Source organism: Bos taurus, chromosome 14, assembly GCF_002263795.3.
Source record: "Bos taurus isolate L1 Dominette 01449 registration number 42190680 breed Hereford chromosome 14, ARS-UCD2.0, whole genome shotgun sequence".
Taxonomy (NCBI): Eukaryota; Metazoa; Chordata; class Mammalia; order Artiodactyla; family Bovidae; genus Bos; species Bos taurus.
The window spans coordinates 46,429,257-46,451,144 of NC_037341.1; the positions used below are offsets into that span (position 1 = coordinate 46,429,257).

Consider the following 21,888-nt stretch of genomic DNA (forward strand, 5'->3'; position numbering starts at 1 on the left):
CATTTGATAACACATCTACCTTCTCCCTGGAGAAGTACTGTTCCTTGAACAGTACTTGACACATGGTAGGCATTCAATGTTTGCTGAATGAATAAAGAAAGTACAGCGGAGATGCTGAGGAAGCTTATTTCCCTTATCCCACAGCACTGTAACTACAACAGTCTTAAGTTGTTTTTGTGTTCTTTCTTTCTTTTTTTTCCTTCAGAAATGTGATTCCACCCTGGGGGTAAGAAAAGAAGTTTAAGTACTTATGAGGATGGGGGGCTGAGAGAAAACAAATCAGCTATAGAAGTTTACTTACTTTATTTCTTTATTATTATTTTTAATTCTTAAGCCCAGTGTGAACCCTTAACCGTGGCATATGAAATCTAGTTCCATGACCAGGGATCGAACCCAGGACCCCTCCACTGGGAGCACAGAGCCTTAGCTACTAAACTACCAGGGAAGTCCCTCACTTAGTTTGTAAATAAATACTTGAGACAAACTGTAGCATCATTGGGGGAGACTAAAACTGTGTGACTACAGAGATGCGGGCTTGCCTCACTTCTTCCCTGTCCTCTTTGATTAGCAGAAAATAGCCTCGCATGGCAGATTCCTACTAAGGAATTGTAGGAAGCCCAGGAGGACCCGTGGGCACACTGTGCCAGGAGGACCCGTGGGCACACTGTGCCAGGAGGACCCGTGGGCACACTGTGCCAGGAGGACCCGTGGGCACACTGTGCCAGGAGGACCCGTGGGCACACTGTGCCAGGAGGACCCGTGGGCACACTGTGCCAGGAGGACCCGTGGGCACACTGTGCCAGGAGGACCCGTGGGCACACTGTGCCAGGAGGACCCGTGGGCACACTGTGCCAGGAGGACCCGTGGGCACACTGTGCCAGCAGCATCCTTGGCTGTGGAGCTTCTGATAATAAGGCAAAATCCTTTCAATTAGAAGCTGCTGTTGTGATTCATAGCTTCTGTTTTTAATTTCCAAGGGTCTGCTCCACTCTTCTCCCTGGCACTGTCTTTGGGAATCTGATCTTTTTTATTTGTTACTTTTTTGAAATGTTTTTATTCCTCTTGAATTGCTGTAGTTTCTACAAAAATTTACAGTCATGTAGTGCATTGCAGTTTCTACTGTATGCACTTAATCTCATTTAATCCTCACATCTCTGAGGCTCAGAGGAGCTAAACAGTTTGCACAGGGACACACGGAAAGTGGTAGGTCCAGAACCCAAGTTCTTCAGCCCAGGCTTTCTGACTTCAAGTTGGCTGTACTTTCCATTCTATCTGGTTGCCTCCCTTCCATCATCATAATCACAGCTACCATTTATGGATTGTTTATAGAGTGTAATAGGCTTTCGTTAAAATGTATCATTTAATCCTCCCAGTAAAAGTATTATCCCCATTTTGCCAACCAGGAAACTAAGATCTAGACAAATTAAATAACTTTTCCCAAGATCACTCAGTTTGTGAATAGCCAAGATAAAAGTGGAACCCAGGCTTGGCCTGGTCTAAAGCTGCTTAAGCTTTAGACCACTAAGCTCTTAATTACTAAGCTCTTCACTACCATGCCAGTGGTTCTCAAAATTTAGGGTGCATCTTAATTACCTGGAGGGCTTATTAAAACATGGAATTCTGGGCCCTTCCCCCAGAGTTTCTGAGTCAGCAGGCCTGGGTGAGGCTGAGAATTGACGTTTCTACCAGTTTCCCAGATGATGCTTCTAGTTGGAAGAGTATACTGTGAGGACCCCAGCACTAATGCCACATTGCCCTGCACCCATTTCCTGGTTGCACGGAATTGCTGCCAGCCAAAAAAGAAAAAAAGAATGTGTTTCATATGGAGGGGAAGGACTTCAATTATGCATTATTATATGGCCCATTTTAAATGGGGTGTATCCCATGTATTATTCAATACACCTTTAAGGAGAAAATTATTACGGCCGTAGAATGGTTTTGGTTTCTAGGTTAAATATGGGGTCATGTCATTTTGACTGCATTTTTCATTACAGTAGTTTATAGAAACTGTTCTACCTTCTGTGTCATCATCTATACAAGCAGGGACTTAATGGCCATCTGAAAAGGGTAACAAAAGCATTATTAATTAAATCTGTATCTGAGATTAGTTGCCTCCCTCATCTACTTACCTTCTTGCTTAGGATCTCATATGTTCATTATTTCTTGTTTTTAAGAAGTTTATGACTTCAATATGATTTATACTTCTAAGCTTAAATCATAGGTAAGAAGTGGTCACTAAAAAGATTGTCCCCCCTCACTTGACCTGTCCTCTCCCCATGTTTTCCCCCATCCCTATCCACTGGTAACCACTAATCTGTTCTCCATCCCTGTAATTATGTTAGTTAATTAATGCTATATAAGTGGGATAATTCAGTGTGTGTCCTTTCAAGATTGGATTTTTCACTGAGAATAATTTCCTGAAGGTTGCTTGTGTGTATCTGTACATACAAGCCTGAAGTTTTCCAGTTCATATGATGGCAGTAGCTGTGCTGAGACCATGCATGTCTCCCAACATGGATGCAGCAGTGTATTCTAGGGGAGGCATCTACTAATTCATGCATTAATTTACTCAACATGTGTTTCTTGAAGGCCTACTATGTGTCTGTCACCAGTGCTGGAGCCAGAAGATCAGGGGAGACCTTTCACCCATATAGTGGGGGGGCATGCCTTGCCAGGGTTCATGGAGAGACATTTCCTTTTTTTTGCTAGTAAGTATTCTAAGTTATACATGCACCACAATTGGTTGAATGATTCACCCATTAAAGGATATTTGGATAGTTTACAGTTTGGGGCTATTAAGGATAAAACTGTGAACATTCATGGACAAGTTTCTGCGTGAAAATAAACTTTCATTTCTCTGGGATAAATGCCCAAGTATGCAATTGCTGGGTCATACACTAAGCTCATTTTTAGTTCTAAAAGAAACTGCCAAACTATTTTCCAATGGGGCTGTACCATAGTACCTTCCCACCAGCAATATATGAGGTTTATATTCCAGTTTCTCATCAGCACCTGTTGTCATCTGTCCTTTTGATTATAGCCATCTTTGTGGTATAAAATAATATCTTATAGTTTTGATTTGCATTTCCCTAATGACTAATGGTTAAGTATCTTTTCATGTGCTTATTGGCACTTGGCATATTTTCTCTGGAACAGTATCTATTCAAAGCCTTTGCCTATTTTTAAATTGGATTATGTATCCTGATTGTTGGTTTGCAAGAGTTCTTTACCTTTGGTGGATAAAGCCACTTACCAAATTGATAATTTGAAAATATTTGCTTTCTTTTCTATAGGTTGTCTTCCCTTTCTTGATGAGAGCTGAGGTAGAGGGATCCTAGTCTTCTCAGCTATACTCACCTACCTTAGAGCTTCTGTAAGGCAGAGCTAGTGAGGGTTGGTAATGGAGCGGATCTTGGCTCAGATGCCCCAGATGCTCACAGTTCTTGCTGAGATTTGGTAGATTTTCCTGAACGAGTAGTTTTCCACGTGTCATGATGCTCTTAGGACAATTTCCAGAAATTGTCAATGAATGTTCTTTGTTAAACTTTTTATTTTATATTGAATCATAGTTAATTAACAATGTGTTAGTTTCAGGTATACAGCAAAGTGATTTAGTTAGACATACACATATGTCTATTCTTTTTCAAATTCTTTTTCCAGTTAGGTTATTGCAGAATATTGAGCCACGTTCCCTGTGCTGTACAGTAGGTCCTTGTTGGTTTTCTGTTTTAAATACAACAGTGTGTACATGCCATCTCAAACTTCCTAACTATGCCCTCCCTTCCCCAGCTCTTACCCCCTGGTAGCTGTAAGGTCATTCGAAGTCTGAGTCTTTTTCTGTTTTGTAAATAGTTCATGCATATCAGCTTTTTCAGTGAATGTTCTTATACTTGGTATCAGGTAAATTGGTGTTTTGCTGGAAGGAGCGTCCACAGAATTCCTTACTGTGTCGTTCTGGAAGGCCAGCCTTCCACAGTGTACTGAGAACACCTACCCCCAGGGAGATACTACCCCTGAAATCCTCGTCAGCCTTTTCTACTTATCTGATGAGGCTTTGGTAGGTCTAGCAGCAGGAGAAGCATCTTTTCCAGGACTAGAACAGTGCTTGGAACATAGTATGTCTTGAAAGAATGACTGAGTAAATGAGTTTGAGCTCTTAGAAGGAGGTAGATGTGGGCGTATGAGCAGACCAAAGAGCTGAGTAGGGAGAGTACCACACATTCGTGTGGTTCTATTAGGACCATCAGCCCCTTGCAGGCGTCATCATTTCTTCAGTTGTCGTACACAGTCATTCATAGGCTCACTGTCACTAGAGCTGATGGTTCATGGGCTGAGCATGGTGAGAAATAGGAAAATCATTGTTTTAAGTTGTACGTGCTTATGTTTGTGTATGTCTTTGTATGTCAGTATAAATACGCACATTGCACATTGGATAGACAAGCAGATTTCTATAGAAATATGTGTGTCATGCTAAGTCACTTCAGCCATGTTCGACTCTTTGTGACCCTATGGACAGTAGCCCACCAGGCTCCTCTGTCCATGGGATTTTCCAGACAAGAATACTGGAGTGGGTTGCCATGCCCAGGGATTGAACCTGTGTCTTTCGTCTCTTGCATTGGCAGGCAGATTCTTGACCACTGACACCAGCTGGGAAGTCCCTTAGACACATACATACATACAGTGGCTGTGGAAACTTTTGGAGCGGTGGGATAGTCTCAAAGGGACGTAAACGAATGAAAGAATAAAGAGTCACGGGAGGACTTCCCTGGCGGTCCAGTGGTTTAAGACGTTGCCTCCAGTGCAGAGCATGCAGGTTCAATCCTTGGTCCTGAAGCTAAGAACCCACATGCCTCACAACTAAAAAAACCTAAACACAGAAAACAGAACAAATATTGTAACAAATTCAATAAAGACTTTTAAAACATGGTCCACATCAAAACAAACAAACAAAAAACCTTGAGAAATACTTTTAAAAAAATAATAATAATTATGGAATATTCCAGACAATCTTTAGTCATCTTGCCCAACTGACCCATTTTGCAGATGAGGAAACTGAGGCCCAGAAAGCCCATTGTTTCACTTTGAACTTCACAGCTTGCCTAGTGGGTTCCTGATTCCAGCAAGAATGCTTGTCCCCTTTCTCCTGTTACCTTTTATGTGAATGAACACTAGCTTCAATCATGAAGCTTGATTCCATACATCAGCAAATCCCTCTCTACAACCACTTAAAAATCCACACCTTGAATACTGTCATTTGAGTTTTTCCTCAAGTTTTCTGCTTTTCTTCTCCCTCTGCTCCCTCACTCAAGTAAATTCTGCAGCTGAAAACTTTGAAACTTGTTACAGTCCAGAACATTAATAGGGTTTTACATTTTTAGCAGCCTAATGATGAGGAGGTAGGGCCTTCTGTTCCAGCCCCTTAGGGGTTTCTATTCTGGGTATTTATTAAACTTTGCTGTAGCCTCAAGTATATTTGACCTTTTTATATTAAAGTTTCAGTTTAAACTTTATACATACATTGTGTGTGTTTCCCTGGTCTCGATTGATTAGGTAGATATTCAGACATTATCAACAGTTGAGCCCGAGATCCTTGTCAATTATTTTCTTATGTTTGGTGAGGAAAAGAGAAGCCAGTACTAACATAATTTAATATTTTTTTTATTTAGCTAAATTAGAGCCCTCTTAAAAACCTTTCCACTTTGAAGTCTATTTTACAGTTTAATTAACGCAGCAAGGATATTCTTTTTTCTTTCTTTCTTTTTTAAAATTTTTACTCTCAATGGAGATAATCCATTCATGGTGACCTTTTCTTGTGCAAATTAGTTGTACACGCTTGTTTAAGCAAATGGTCCTGTGCATGATGTCTCTTCTTAATGACGGGTTTATAATTGAAAATTGGCTTACTCCCATATGCCTAGTTTGTATAAGATTATAAAAATAGATGTGGACTTTAAAAATATAAATGTATATATCAGTATCCCCAAAAGAGGAGGGAAGAATTCAGTGCCTTCAGGCTATGATTAAATTAGACTATTAGAGTCAGAAAATGCCAGTGACATATGCTACTGTCAAAGGCACACCTGTCTGCTGAGCCCAGGAAGTTCTTGAAAAACGAGAGTGATTTCCTACTAGCGTGATTTCATCCTAGCCCTGAGAAGCTGGGCCTACCCAGGACATGAGCCTTCTCCAGTTTCCCAACTTTGCTTCAACTCCGAGTGAACTTTCAGCTGTGTGTTTAGGACTGGGTTTGTGGAAATCATGTTTCAAGTGCCAGCCCTAAACAAAATGAGGTGCTTGTTGTCTTTCCCTGCACTCCACTGACATAAAGAGACAGGTGACATTCCTGTTTTATTTTGCATTTTTCCAAGTGCAGTAACAACGTGAGCTGGCTCAATGGTATTTGAGTAAAAGACACGATCATCTCGTCTCTTGCCCAGTTTCCCACAGCCCTGAGTATTTTTTCTTCTCTTGTTATTTCTTCTCTTTCCCAGTTTCTTGGGCTGGCTCTTTCTCTCTTTCCTCCATGCCAACCATTCTTACACAGGAGTGTTTGTCTGGGGTAACCGAATGTTCTTGGTTAAAAGTAGAAACTCCAGCTTGAAGGAGAAAATAAATGTTTTGTGCTCAGAATGGAGGTTTCCTGAGTAGATTTTAATAGCATGGTTTCTTGGGGTAGGTAGGAAACAAGAGCAGTCTTCAGGTTCCTGAATGATATGGCATTATAAAAGAACAACTAGCAGTGATTATTTTTTTAAGCTGATGAAGGCAACCTATTTTTGCCAAGACACGAAAAAACCTGATTTGCAAAGTAAAGGCTGAGCAAGCCAAAATGTCACTGAGACCATCAGACTTGTCTTTTACGTATTATTTGCACAAGACCCTAATTGCTTTGTCCAGTGGGAAGGGTCACATTTCCATTCCGTCATGCAACAACCCTTCCTGCCTTCCCCCTGGAAAAGGGGGGGCTGGCTTCTGTACCACCCAAGTTGCTCTGGGTGGCTTCACGCACCCTGGGTATGCCCATTCACTCCGCCTCCTTCTTAATGATCTTTGTTTGCTGATGGCACCTCTTTTCCTTCTAGATATGATTATCGGGAAATGCTGCACAATGCCACTTTCTGTCTGGTTCCTCGTGGTCGCAGGCTTGGGTCCTTCAGGTTCCTGGAGGCTCTGCAGGTAAGAGACCCTGATCATCCCCAGAACAGAGTTGAGAACTGACATCAGACAGGGGGTGGGGTGAGGGGAGAAGGGTTCACCTTAACACATCTCCTGGGATCTAAACCAAATGCATGGTTTGCCTGGAACACCTGAAATCTGTTTTCCCAAGAAAATCTGCAACCTTTTATATGCGTGAGGGGCAGAAGGAGGATTTACACCCTGCCTTTGGACATGAGGAGATTCAGTGGGAATCTCAAGGGAAGGTAGGTTCTCAGAGATGGGCTTGCAAACAGAGAGTAGATCTGACTGCCCACCAGGCAGCAGAGCCGGACTCCTCATGGAGGCTCAGCCCTCCTCCTTGGAAGCCAGTTTCAACAGCAGTGAAGATGGCTAATGAGTGGTATTTCCCCAAATCAAACTTGTTCTGTCCCCATTGCAGTCATCACTTGGCTTCTCTGAATTCTGAGCATGACCCCCAGCAAGATAGAGTCACTCTCTCAGCCTGGCTCTTCCAGGCTCTGCAGTTCTGAGGTCCCAGAGCTTCAGGACTCTTTTGCCATTAACCTTTACTCTCTGCGGTTCTCACCCAGAAGTTGCATCCAGCCTTCCTTGTTGCAAGAAAGCACGCCTTCCACCTCTCGCTGCCTCCTCTCCTGAGCTCCTGGCTGCTGTGACTTTCTCCCTTTGCACTCTGCCCTGCCTGGATCTGTGCTTTCGTCACCATGCTTCCAGTGTTCTGTCTTGTCCTCCAGCAGGAGGGCTTCCTTGCCTTGAAAGTCTTTTCTGACATGTTCTAGGAAGCATATCATCCCTAACATTCTCCTAGCCTCTGGGTATGTTACATGGAGCAAATTGGTCTCTGCTTAGGATTACGAGTTCTTTGCAACCAGAATTTTGTCATTAGCCTGGTGTTTTTAGGCTCTTAGGTCACTGTTCAGGTAGTAAGTTGGTCAGGATCCTTCCACACTGAAGAGATCAAGTCTGGTTTGGGTGTTTGCCTGGCCTGGTGAGCACCCTGTAAGAATTAAGTCCACAAAGTGCTTTATCAGGAAAACCAAGTCCTGTTCAGCTCTTTGTTGCTCAGGACATTGGCATGAAGCACTTTGCACAAGAACTGTAGCGTTTTCATTGACAAGACCATGTTTGTTCAAGGTGGGGTTTATGCTAGGATTTTGTTGGTGAACGATTTTGTTACGTCAGTAAAATTTCTTCAGCGAGGCCAGTTGTTTCCCTAGAAGTAAGGTCAGCCAAACCAGGTATAAGAATAGAAATGGGGTTTTCACATTCCAAGGCACAACTTGCAAATGGTAAAATCTCAGCTGGATACGGACAGCCTTCATGTGACTTCACGAAAGCCCACTTTTCTATTGACCTCAGCAGTCCAGGATTCATGTCAGTAATTGAATTTGTACCGATTTCACCCTCCTGATTGGAAGGGTTCCTCCTGCCACCACCTCCCTCACACTCACAGTGTCCTTCTTTGTACAGGCCGCCTGTGTCCCTGTGATGCTCAGCAATGGATGGGAGTTGCCATTCTCTGAAGTGATTAATTGGAACCAAGCTGCCGTCATAGGCGATGAGAGATTGTTATTACAGGTAAGGAAGGGGTGGTGGCCTTCCCCAGATCAGTGGGTTATTGCTGCCCCCATACAAACTTTCAAAGAAGATGAATCCAAAAGGTCAGCTCTATAAAAGAAATTTTATCAGGACAAAATTGCCTGTGTCGTGGTGAATATGAAGTCATTTAACATGACCGTTCACTTCCTAGTATGCAGTCTCCTCAGATCCAGGGAATATATACTCGGATAAGGAGAAGCTACAGGTGGAGGACATGAATGTTGATACTGACAAGAGATGTCTATCTACCCCCTTCAATTTCTGTAATATTTAGAAATCATGCCAGAGAGTTCTTGTACAATTCTGCTGCCACTTTGTACTCCTTTCCCATTTCCATATTTGCCTTCAGATTAATTTTCAGAAAGACAGGTCTCTAGGGCTGATTCTTGCCATTAGTGTTATCATTGCTCAAATGATCTAGTCTGGGTTAGTGTTATCTTTAAGATGTATATTTAAAAGAACAGCCTCAAATGAAAATGTGTGTGGGGGGGTTGTCTTGTATTTTTGGCCATGTAGATTATTTTTTCCATTTCATTTTATTGTTGTAAAAATACATAACGTGAAATCCACTCTCTTTACCAATTTTGACGTATACTCATTATGGTTGCGTATAGGTAAATACAGTGTATTACAGCAGGTCTCTAGGCTTATTCATCTCGCTTAACTGAAATTTTATGCCCACTGATGAGTAACTCCTCAGTTCCCATCCCCCAATCACTGGTCACTACCATTCTACTCTCTAATTCTATGGACTTGACTATTTTAGATACCTTATATAAGTGGAGGACTTCCCAGATGGCTCAGTGGTAAAATACTTTGCCTGCCTGCCAATGAAGGAGATGCAAGAGACGTGGGTTTGATCCCTGGATCGGGAAGATCCCCTGGAGAAGGAAATGGCAACCCACTCCAGTATTCTTGCCTGGAAAATTCTATGGACAGAGGACCCTGGTGGGTTACAGTCCATGGGGTCACAAAAAGTCAGACACAACTGAGCAACTGAACACATGAAAATGGACTCATGAAATATTTTTCTTTCCATGACTGGTTTATTTCACTTAGTGTAGTAGCTTCAAGTTTCAACAATGCTGTCCTGTATTGCAGAATTAAGACTTACTAATTATTCAAATGTTCCTATTACCCAAAGTGATCCACAGATTCAAGGGAATTCCTACCAAAATCCCAGTGGCTTTTTTTTTTTTTTTAACAGAAATAGAAAAACAGTCCTAAAATTTGTGTGGAACCAGAAAAGACCCCAAATAGCCAAATCAATCTTAAGAGAAAAAGAATAAAGCTGGAGTATCATCATCCCTAGTTTCAAACTATATTACAAAGCTACAGTCATTAAAACAGTGTAATACTGGCATAAAAACAGGTATATAGCTCAATAGAACAGAATGGAGCCCAGAAATAAATCCATGCATATATATCAACTAAACTTCTACAGGGATGCCTAATAAAAGTCTGAACATCTCAATAGCTGCCTGGTACGGGGGGATATGATACTCACAGAGAAATCCCAGGTCAGGAATAGTCAGTCACTGAGAATTTTTAAAGGCATTTTGTGCAATGATGCTTTAGCTTCAGCATAAATTGCCACACTCTTTTCTCTAAAATGATGTAATATTTTAATCATTTATTTCATGACGTTGTACTTTACCTTGAACTACCACAAATATTTGTAGAATGATATTTTTTTAAATGTCCTGCTGGCCAGTCTGCTGACTGACTGGTAAAATAACTCGGTACTCCCCCTAAAGTCACAGGTGAAATATCTGTAACCAAGAGTGCAATCAATTATAGCAAGGCCAGCTGAACACAGCTTCCAAAACATGCCTTGTGTCTGGTATTCAGATCTATGATCTCCAAGGCCCCTGGGACCACAGAAGTAGGAGAAGAACATGTGACCTAGTAGAGTTCTCCCTAGGTGCGTGCCTAAAAACATTCACTCATAGAAGGCCTAACAAAGTGATAGATGTGGTTCTTTTCCATGTTGCCTTTTTCCTTCCTCCTTTGATTTTTTTTTTTAAAGATGCATGCTCATTAAAGGAAATTTGGGAATGAAAAATACCAGCCATAATTTCTCCAATTGTGTACCCACGCTCTCGTGAATGATATGAATAAGTTGGGAGTTTGTCTTTGAAATGGAGTGGATTCCGGGGTACTGAACTGTGGTTGTCTGATCTCTGCCATTTCACCAGAGTTGATTCTCCAGAAGCATTTCACCTTCTGAAGCAACATTTTGGCTTGACGCTGGGGGTTTTGTTTTTCATTGTGCACCCACTCAAACTCGTTGGCATTTTCCGCTCATATGCAGTCTGTCTGCACAGCTGCCTCCATATTGAATGACGACTGAACTGTCATTGACAATGGTTTTAAAGAACTGGCACCCAGCCCAAATGTCTGCTCTGGGAAATGTTTTTGTTATGTTACCATTTTTCATTTCCTGTTTTAGAACAGCTCAGATGTTTTTATTTGCATATAGTCTTGTTGTCATGTCACCAAGAGAGCTTACTGTTGCTTTCCTGTATCTATCTTGGTAGATTCCATTAGTACGGTTACCATGCATGACCTTTTATTAAGACTTCACTGGGTTCTGCCACTTCGAACAATCTGGCAAAATTGCAATTAATTTATCACTTTCCTGTACCTGTCTCTCGGGACAAGCAGATTAATAACCAATAGCCAAATGCCATTAAAACTTGGAACTCTGTCTTTTCAATCAATTGGAATTATCTTCCAGAGCACTTTGCAGACTGCTGTCAGACACGTGTATGCACAGACGGGTAGAATATATTTCACTTGATATAGTAACAGCAAGATGTGGCTTATGTAAGAGAGGGGATGTATTGATAGGCTCATGTGTGATATGCCATTCTGCCTTCCTAACCACAGTCTACTCAGTTTTCTGGAGACCACATAGTGATGATAGCTTTTGACATTTTTCTAATGGACTGGTTCCTCATCATCACAATAAAACAGTGAAGTATCAACCTGTACGACCCTTAGAAAATACCACTGACACTCAGAAGAGGGCATGATTATGAAAATTGAAGATGATAATTTTTTCCTAATCTTTCTTTGGCTATCTGGGTAATTTTCTCAGTAAATAAAATTAAATGTTCTTTGACTTATCAGGGATTGATGATCTGAATGGTTTCTCCACCTTCTTCAAGGATATTTTATTTCCCCTTGACCTTGAGCTGTGATTTCAGGCAACTATTTTTCTCCATTGCCTGTTCCCTTCATGCTGCTTCAGTGTTGAGAATCCAGACATACACTGGGGCTGCAGATTTAGTATCTGCTTTTGGACATCGCAAGTGAGCTTGTCCTTATGTAGGTACTGTGAAACAGTTCTCTGGCTTCCTGTAGAAGTGGTCTTGAAAAAAAAAAAGTTCCTGCTTCCTTCCCCTCCACTGGAAATTCAGATGTAGTCTTAGTCACGATGTCATGGCTAACTTTCTTATGAAAACAGCTAGTAGAGCATTCCTGCTTCAGTCCAGGCTCCCATGCCTCTCTGCTTAGTTACATATTAGGGAGGCAAGCATGCAGAAAGAGGTGAGCACAAAAGGGCACTTGATAATCACAAGGAATCTCCCCTAAGAATGTAGGCTCCATAAATGAAACAGACCTTGGGCTTTAGGTGAAGATAAGGAGCAAGCTAAGGTAACTCACTAGACAGCCAGAAAGTACATTTCAGAGCTCCAGACCCAAGCAAGTTCATAGGCAAACATTAAGCAATTGGTCCAACTTTTCATATCATCACCCTTAAGTCAATAGCAATAGTAGTAGTAGTAATTACTTTGTCAGTTAAACGTCCCATGTGTTAGGCATTGCGTGAAGCACTTACGTGCTCTTCATTACAACCTTACAGTGATGTTAGAACTGTATCGCTGTTTTATAACTGAGGAGATGGAATCTTTGAGACATCAAGTAACTTGTTCAAGGAAGCACAGCTAGTAAGCTGTAGAGCCAAGACTCTTACCTTGGTCTGACTCCCATTTTCCTGTACTGCTAGTGAAAATAATAATATTCCTTCGGTGGCTTCAGATGGCTGTGGTCAATTTGACTTTTATTTATTAAGTAGCTACTACAGGCATACCTCATTTATTTTACTTTGCTTTATTGTGCTTCATAGATGCTTTTTTTTTTTTTTTAACAAATTGAAGGTTTGTCATAAGCCTGTGTTGTCAGATGATGGTTAGCATTTTTTTTTTACTTTGAATAAAGTATTTTAATTAAGGTATTTACATTGTGCTTTCAGACATTACGCTACTGTATACTTAATAGACTATAGTGCCGAAGTAACTTTTAGATGGACTGATGGTGGTGGTGGTACACAGTGGTGTCTGACTTTTGTGACCCCGTGAACTGTAGCCACCAGTCTCCTCTGTCCATGGGATTTTCCAGGCAAGAATGCTGAGTGGGTTGCCACCTTCTACTCCAGGGCATCTTCCTGACTCAGAGATCGAATCCGTGTCTCTTGCATTTCCTGCATTGGCAGGTAGATTCTTTACCACTGTACCACCTGGGAATCCTCTGGATGCACTGAAAAACCAAACAAATTTTGTGTGACTTGCTTTATTGTGATATTCATTTTATTGCAGTGGTCTGAAACAGAACCCACAGTATCTCTGAGGTGTGTCTGTATATAAAAGCCACTCTCCTAGCTAGAAAGTGTTTAGCTGGATGGACAGGGCATAAATCCTTCCTTTAAAATTGTGTAGCCTGGTAGATAGCAGTGTTGGCTAAGCACACATGACGGCTCGTGTTAGTTTGGGGTAAGCACTAGAGCCAAAAAGAGAGGTCTGGGGAGCAGAAAGCTCTCAGGGAGAGAAAAGGGATACCTGCACATAGAAATAATTACCCTCAGCTGCATATTAAATGGACAGACTCCGAGACATTCCCTAAAAGGTCCTTCTGTAGGTCATTAGTAGTCCTGAGGGTGGCATGTCTTAGAAGTGCTTGGGACATAATGGCTCTCAGCTTTGCTCCAAGACTGTAGCCCCTTCTCTGCAGGATTTGATTGTTCACGGGCAGGTTCAAGGGCATGTGGGATTCTTAGAAAATGGCAGAGGAATGCTACACAAGTGATAAGCTGCTACCAAATCTTAGAAGTGAGCTCTAACTGTTGTGTATTTGGTCATTAAAGGTCATCATTGCTGACTCCCAGTAAGTGCTGTTTTTAGCTAACACCTCTTAAGGACCTTTCAGTCTAGGGGTTGGTGGTTTTTAGTAGATCTGTACGCTAGAAGCAGAATGCTATGAAGAAAAAAACTCTAACCTGAGTGAGTTATTGTGATCAAATGGCATCTCATTGTTTTCCAGTTATAGTTATTATGTGTTCACCTTGTGTTACAGATTCCTTCTACAATCAGGTCTATTCATCAGGATAAAATCCTAGCACTTAGACAGCAGACACAATTCTTGTGGGAGGCTTATTTTTCTTCAGTTGAGAAGATTGTATTAACTACACTAGAGGTAAGTGAGATGCCTTGGCTTTCAGTCTCGAATAATGGTCCTTTATGTGTTTCTCTTAGCCTCCTCTTTTGCTGTTGTCAATGTGTAATTGGTCAAATGTGGCAACACTGAGCTTTCTGCACTTGGATGTATCAGTTAACCGCTTTGACCTGCTCTCCATTCTTGACGAGCTCCACAGAGGAACACTAACTTAGGAGGAATACACTCCTTGACACAGAGATCGGCTCTGACTTATATCATTTCAGAGACAGGTAGCTAATTATTAGCCTGTCATTCACACTCATGGCATCCTTTGAAGGCGTATTTCTGGAGTCCACTTAAGAAACAGATAGTGAGCAAGTAGGGGAAAATCTCCCATTCTAAATATATGAATAGTTTACTGGGTACTGTAGTCCAGTGGCATTCGGAAACAGCCAAATTCATTCTCAAGATACATGCAACCCACCCATCATTATCACAAGGATGTGTTAAGAAAATAAGAATTACACTCATCTAGTGCAGAAAGTGTTAAGCTTTATAAAATCAGAAAATCTTCCAGGCAGATGGGTGCCCATCTTCAAGTTGCTTTTTTTAAGGCAGGAGGAAAAAAAGAAAGGGAAACATGGGGATGATTAAAACCTTTGGAAGTAGAGCAGAGAGCGGTGGCCTGAGGCTACACCAAAGTAGCACAAATTGCTGAGAAAAGATTTCGGAATCTGCACTCACAAATTACAGGAAGCAAAGCAGAGGTTCTCAGGTGTAGCCCAGCAGCGAGGTAATTCTGAGGTGTCTGTAACATGAGGTGGGGGCATTCGTGGCCTCACTTTCAAAGTATTTTCTTTGGAAACGTGATTACCGCTCCAGAAGCTAATGTCACTGGGAGTATGCAATATGATCATTCTGATATATACCAAGAAAATGGAAGTCATCCTGTTTTGTGCATATCACTGCTGTCTTGCCATCCTGGGTACCAGAGCCAATGCTGGTCATACCCCAGCCACCCTGGGACACTTACCTACCTGAGGCCTGGCCCTGGCTTCTGCTCTCATGGGGCTGGGCTCTACCAAAGTGTCCTCTCTGGGTGCACTGATTTCATCATGGAACTTAGTGAAAAGATATTTAGTACCCAGGTCCACCCATGAACGGGGACAGGGTAGAATGCCTTCCAAGGGCTTCTTTATTACAAGCAAATTCCTCTTATTCATCCAAATCACCCTCCTCAATGAAAATTAAGTTTCACTTGCATTCATAGCAGCAGATTTGAACATGTAATAAATTCTACCTTTTGTTTTTGATCATGTCCTCCATCTAAGACTCTTCTAAGAACCTTCTTAAGGAAAGTTGAATGTGAATTGTGCTTAGATTTTTTGTTGTTGTTGCTGGGTTTTTTTTTGCGGGGGGGGATGAGTGCTTTTTATCAAAGAAGTACATGTTCCTTTTAGAAAGTAATGGAAAATACTTACAGCACAAAAATAAAATAATCTATCCATACAATTCACTATTGACATATATACACACATATAAACATATATATATTCATTTTTTTCTATGCAAATGCATAAATATGTTGTCATTTTTAATTTAAAGAAGAATCTTTCCATACTTAGTTTATACCCTGTTTTTTCTCCTTAATAATATATTAAGATTACCTCATTAGATTTTTCTATAGTTATTTTAATGACCAATATTCCATTCAAATATCATTTAACTCCATTAATTAATCCCCATTTGAGACTACTACAGTTGTTCTATTTTTTCATTGTTATACACGTCCTTGAAGAAAATAGCCTCAGTGACAAATTGTTATGCAGGTTCAAGATTACTTTCTTAGGATAAAATCCTTGAATTCGAAGTCCTGATTCAAAGAATATGCCAAATGCTAAGATTTCTACATGAATTGTCAATTTTCCTGCAATAGAATTAACTAATTTATATTCCCTTCAGCTTATATGAGAGAACTTATTTTAATTATTTTTATTTTTTTTTTACCTTCACCATATTGGACATTATATCCCTCAAACTGGTAAATCATTATTTTCTTAAGATTTTAGTAAAAAAGATTTTTCAGTATTTCTTGCTCAGGCAGCTCACAAAGAAAGAAATAGAAATGGCCACAAAATGTTCTCATTAATTTTTAAGAGCTTATTATATGAAAAATATTAACCCTTTGATTCTTTTCTTACAAATATTTTCCCCTAATTTGTAGTAGGCCTTTCTGTTTTGTTTGTGATTGGGAAGTCTTTTCACTTGTGCCTTTTCCATTTGCTACTGTTTAGAAAGGACTTTTTGACTCATAATTTTATTTATGCATAACCTGCATACACGTATTTTCTAGTATTTATTTTTATTTTGGGGCTTCCCAGGTGGCACTAGTGGTAAAGACCCTGCTTGCCAATGCTAGAGATGTAAGAGATGTGGGTTTGATCCCTGGGTTAGGAAGATTCTCCTGGAGGAGGAAATGGCAACCTACTTCAGTATTCTTGCCTGGAGAATCCCATGGACAGAGGAGCCTGGCTGGCTATGGTCCATAGGGTCGTAGGGAGTTGGACATGACTGAAGCAACTTAGCATGCACCCACACACTTTTTTTAAAGCTTTGTATTTTGTACTGGAGTATAGCCAATTAATTTTTTTTTAATGCAATTTACTTTGTATGTGATCTGTGTTGAAAAACCTAAACCATCCTTTTTTTTTTTTTTTTTTTTTTACCAATTGTTCTGTATTTGTCCCAGTACAGTTTTTTTTTACATTTTTATTTGATTTTTTTTTTTTTTTGGCCACACCACACAGCTTATGGGATCTTGGTTCTCAGACCAGAGATTGAACCCAGGCCCTTGACAGTGAGAGCATGGAGTCCTAACCAGTGGACCACTAGGGAGTTCCCACAATAGATTTCTTAAGTTATTCTTTCCTCAGTGTTTCCACTTGCCACTTTTATGCATCTTTGGCTATACACTGAGACCACGTGTTTTCATTTCTTCACCCTATATTTCATCTCTTGGTGAACCTCTATTTATTTACTGACCTGCTATGGTTGACTGTTACTGTTGTCTCTAATTCATTCATTCTTTTTTTTATTTTTTAAATAGAGATAGCCCTTTATCCAATGAATGACTTTCCACGTGTATCTTAGACTATCTCTTTAGAATGGAGTCCTTGAAATAGGATTACTCAGGCCAAGGGTCCAAGCACGACTAAGACTCATGATATGTATTGCCAAATTACCCTTCAGAAAGGGTGTATCCATCTAGATTCCCACAAGCCATCTGGGAACGACCCTCTTTCACTGTAACCTTATCAACCTTCAGGATCATAATTAAAACAAACATGCACAACTTTGCTAATTTGCCAGATGAAAGATGGTATTTCATTAATTCCGTTTCTTTTGAGTATGGTTTATTGCATAGCTCTGGTCTCTTGCCTGCTAACTTAGCAGTGCTCAATTATCCTATAATAGCAGTTGGATATGTTATATTCATCAGCATAGGATCTTAAGCCAAGCTGTTTTCATCTCTGTGCCTGGAAAGGCCTACTTCTCCTTGGATCTGAGCCAGGCAGTTTTTTAGAGAAAACACAGTTGTTTTTAAAACACTACAAACCATATACTTCATTCAAATTTATAGCAACTGTCAAAATCCCCTCATATAGTTCCAAAATTGGATTGTAACAGTTTGACCTCTCAACTGAATTGCATGAGAGATACCATCCAGTTTCCCTTTTTAAATCAGAGCTCAAATTACCCTAGGATCCAATGTAAACAGAAAAGCAGAGAAAAATAGCAGAAAATGCCATCCACATACACAGATAAACAGCCAACAATGTTCATAAGAACGATTTAACTATCACAAATCAAAAATTCCTACTTGGCTTAGAACTTGGATAATGTGAATTCTTCAGTCCCTGCTGGAGTGCCTGCTGTCTGAGGATTATTCGGCATTACCCTTGGACAGCATAGATTCGAAGGTCTCTTGCTAAGGGGATGTTCTACACTCAGGCTTTTTCTTGCTTCTGTGCTGTATTCTGGGTCACGGGAAGGGAATTACTTGCTCTTTGGAGATTATGAGCCTTAGAGTTGTAGCAGTGCTTAGATAAAATTGGAAACAGGATGCTTCGTCCTTCTCTCTAACACCAGGGTCAAGTTGTGCGTACATTCGACTGTGTCGCACTCTGTCCTGCTTGGGATTTGGCTAGTATTTCCAGGCTGATTGAAATTTCCGAATTCTGCACCTTAGAATTAAGGAGCTATTTAATAAGAGATAGACTCTTTGGAGCTTTTTTTTTGGTGCAGATTGAGAAGTAAGGATAGGAACAGTGATAAAATGCTGCAAAAATAATGTTCATGGATTCCATTATTTGTCAGAATATTGTATGACAGTAACTTGGCACTAAGGACTGAACCCTAGGAACTCAGTTGGAATCAGGCTGAGCAAAAGAAAAGGGTGTGAAATTGTCATAACACATGAGAACAGCTCATGGTAGCTTGGAAAGCACAATTTAAAGTGAAGTTCTATGAAGGAGTCTCCATTTCTCTCTTCACTTATCTCTAACCGTACACATTCAGACCATAGTATTGCTGATGCTGCTGTACAATGAAAATTTAAAATCAGTGAGAGAATAGAAATAGAAGATTAGTTTGGAGCAAGGTGGCATATGGCAGCCCTGCAGGTATTAGGCAACACTGCATTTGTCAAAAGACCAAGTCAGGGTCACCTAGAATGGCTGTAGCCTGTAACCAATAGTCTATTATTTTAAAAATAGAGGGCACATAAAGATGAAAAATAAGGAGCCTGTCATTCTTCCCTTTGAATTCACATTAATAAGAAATACTATCCTTACTGAAGGTACCATGTGGGGCTATAAGGAAAAAAAATTGTGTAAATTTTTCGTGATTGTGTGTTTTGATTTTCTTTATAGTATCCAACCTTTAAATATGACGTCTTTGTCCACAACAATTAAGAGTGAGTACCAAGGATCCAGGAAGCTGTCCAGTGTAGCATTAGGGAGACTTAAGCATTAGGAGAGGGACGAAATGACCTTTCTATTTGGTAAAATAAGATCTGTCAAACTTTTGATAAGCCAAGTTGATATCAACCTTTCAGAAAGACAGTTGACAGTACATATGAACAGCCTTTAAAGTGTTCATACCCTTTGACAAAATCTTAAGGCATCAGTCCTAAATGTGGCAAGTTTTAGCTCATAAATATGTTCACTGATTTGCATGGAAATAATTGCACTATTATTGGTCATTTAGGATAAGTAAACCATGAATACTATTAATAATATGGAAAGATCTGTAATATATAATACTTATGGTAGTATAGCTGTGTAAAAATGGGAAAATCCATGCTTAGACAATGCACACAGGAATGAGATTTTTTTTTTAAGGCAAAAAAAAAAAAAAAAAGTCATAAGTATGAAGACTTAGGCAACTATTCCTAACAGATTCTGGAGGTTGTTGTAATTAATGTGATATTTTACTGCTTATTACATATGAGGATAGTAAGTCATAAAGGTGGCAAACTGCTTGACCTGGATTATATTCAGCATTTGTTATTGCTCTTCTACCTTTTTTGATATTGCCCTGTCAAGATCTGTTTGAAGAGCGTATAATGTGCTTTTTGGTATTTCAGAAGAATACTATGACTTATCATATCCCTGAACTCAAAAAGATGGCAGTGTTGTGATACTGAACCAAAAAGAGTCGACACTGAGATTCATACCATCCAGAGACCCAAAGTGAATGGGGATTCAATTTGTGACATCTCTGAGTTCTGTGTCACTTGTATGTAGGTTGGATGTATGACACAGTCTTCTATCAATGTGTTCTGTGTCTTGATATCCAGAGTTTAAGTGACCACATGCTTGAAGGTGTATAAATTTGGAAAGCAAAAAAAAAAAAAAAAGGACCCGAATGAAAACTTATAAAGGAAAATAAGTAGACAGTAGAATAGGAAAGTACAAATAATTAAAAACTGGAATAAATGGTGTACAAAGTGGAATTGCAAACCATGTAAAAACTCTTCACAACCATGACAATTTTCTTATAATTAATGCCTAGACAACAGCATTTTAACATATCTCTGCTGTACCGCAAAGAACAAACATTAACATTTGAGTGAAGTTTCTAAAATCTTGCCCAAATTTGAAACCTCTACCAAGTCATATAAAACAAGACGTTTTAATCTAAGGAAAAGAGAAACTGCAGAAATCATTGAACTAAGATATTTGAGTTCTAAATTTCCTCCTTGCTTCCTTTCTTCTCTTATTAAAAATATAAACACGATAAGGTTTGTAAAGATAAACGTAGCTCACTTTATTACTTGTCTAGCCACCATGTGGGATGAGATGAGGGTGGTAATAACCTTAGCAAATAATACACCTCCATTTAAAATGGTCTGTACTTAAATCACATTGCATTAAATGGGGACCCAGAAAATGATGATTTTGGTCTTAAATCTCTAGAGATATATACTAGGCTTTTTCTCTTTTTTAAGCACACATACACACACACAAAAAAATCGCTGAAAACTTGAAATTCTGTATCAAGTTAATTATTTGCCAAATCATATCTTAATGAGTAGATGGTATAATTACAAGAATTTGAAAGTCACAGAGAGAAATCTGTAAAGTAGACTAATCACCTTCATCTGACAAATGATTCAGGATGGGGGAATGTTTGACTCTAAATGTAGAATTTAATGATCTGCAAGGTCTTCAAGTCCAAAGAAACTAATGAACTAGCTTGGCTATTATTAGTCTTCATATGCCATGGTTTTTGTCCTATTATGTAGGTTGTTTTGAGCATTTGTTAGTTAACTCACTACTTTCTGAGATTAAAGTTAGAAAGCCTGCAGCTAACTAGTACCCCAAAGTCCTACAATTGAATTTGAAAGGGCAATGAAACTATGTCAAACAAATAAACCTGCCTCCTGAATTAAAGGAACAGATCAAAAGCTCAGCTGCTTATAGAAGGTGCATGCCTTCAAGATGCTCCCAGCTCAATCTCTGCATGGACATCTCTGTGCACTGAGAACCAGATCTTCATGTTAGAAGATCAGCCATTAAGGAAATTAACTCTTCTAACACACTCTACTTTGAAAGGAGCACGGACTTAACAATAGAAAGACAAGAAAGAATTTATGGTGAAACTGAAGTATAATTAGACAATTGGATTAACCACCTCTTTCCTTTCTCTCTCTCCTTCTCTTCCAACACTCTGTCACTTTCTATGTATCCCAGACATTTTTATCATTGGAGAATGGGGGGTGGGGGTAGACCCAGTACTTTTACTGGCATCAGCCCTCAAATTTGGCCTGAATGTGTTCCTCATTAGATATCATCAGAGTCTCCTCCTCACCATATGCCAATGTTTTTGTTTTCTAGATTATTCAGGACAGAATATTCAAGCACATATCACGCAACAGTTTAATATGGAACAAACATCCTGGGGGATTGTTCGTCCTACCACAGTATTCATCTTATCTGGGAGATTTCCCTTACTACTATGCTAATTTAGGTAAGTGAATGCCTTCCCCGGAGCTTTTCTGGTTTACCCTCCAAATGTTGTTCGGAACTCAAGTCCCTCGATTTTTTTATTCCATCGCAGTGTCTTTGTAACACCCTGTGTTGGAGACTGCTTTCTAGAGCCCTGTCCTAA

General features: G+C 39.9%; 1 protein-coding gene across 2 annotated transcripts in view; it reads left to right on the forward strand.

Annotated features, from left to right (window-relative positions):
- Nucleotides 1–21,888, forward strand: part of EXT1 (exostosin glycosyltransferase 1) — a 314,227-nt gene that overhangs the window by 265,606 nt on the left and 26,733 nt on the right. Inside the window, exons 2-5 of one of the 2 annotated variants that reach the window (NM_001098095.2) lie at nt 7,083–7,176; nt 8,647–8,754; nt 14,134–14,253; nt 21,615–21,747. In NM_001098095.2, coding sequence (NP_001091564.1) covers nt 7,083–7,176; nt 8,647–8,754; nt 14,134–14,253; nt 21,615–21,747 — 455 coding nt within the window. The remainder of the gene's footprint in view (nt 1–7,082; nt 7,177–8,646; nt 8,755–14,133; nt 14,254–21,614; nt 21,748–21,888) is intronic. The other variant, XM_025001687.2, reaches the window with a different exon arrangement.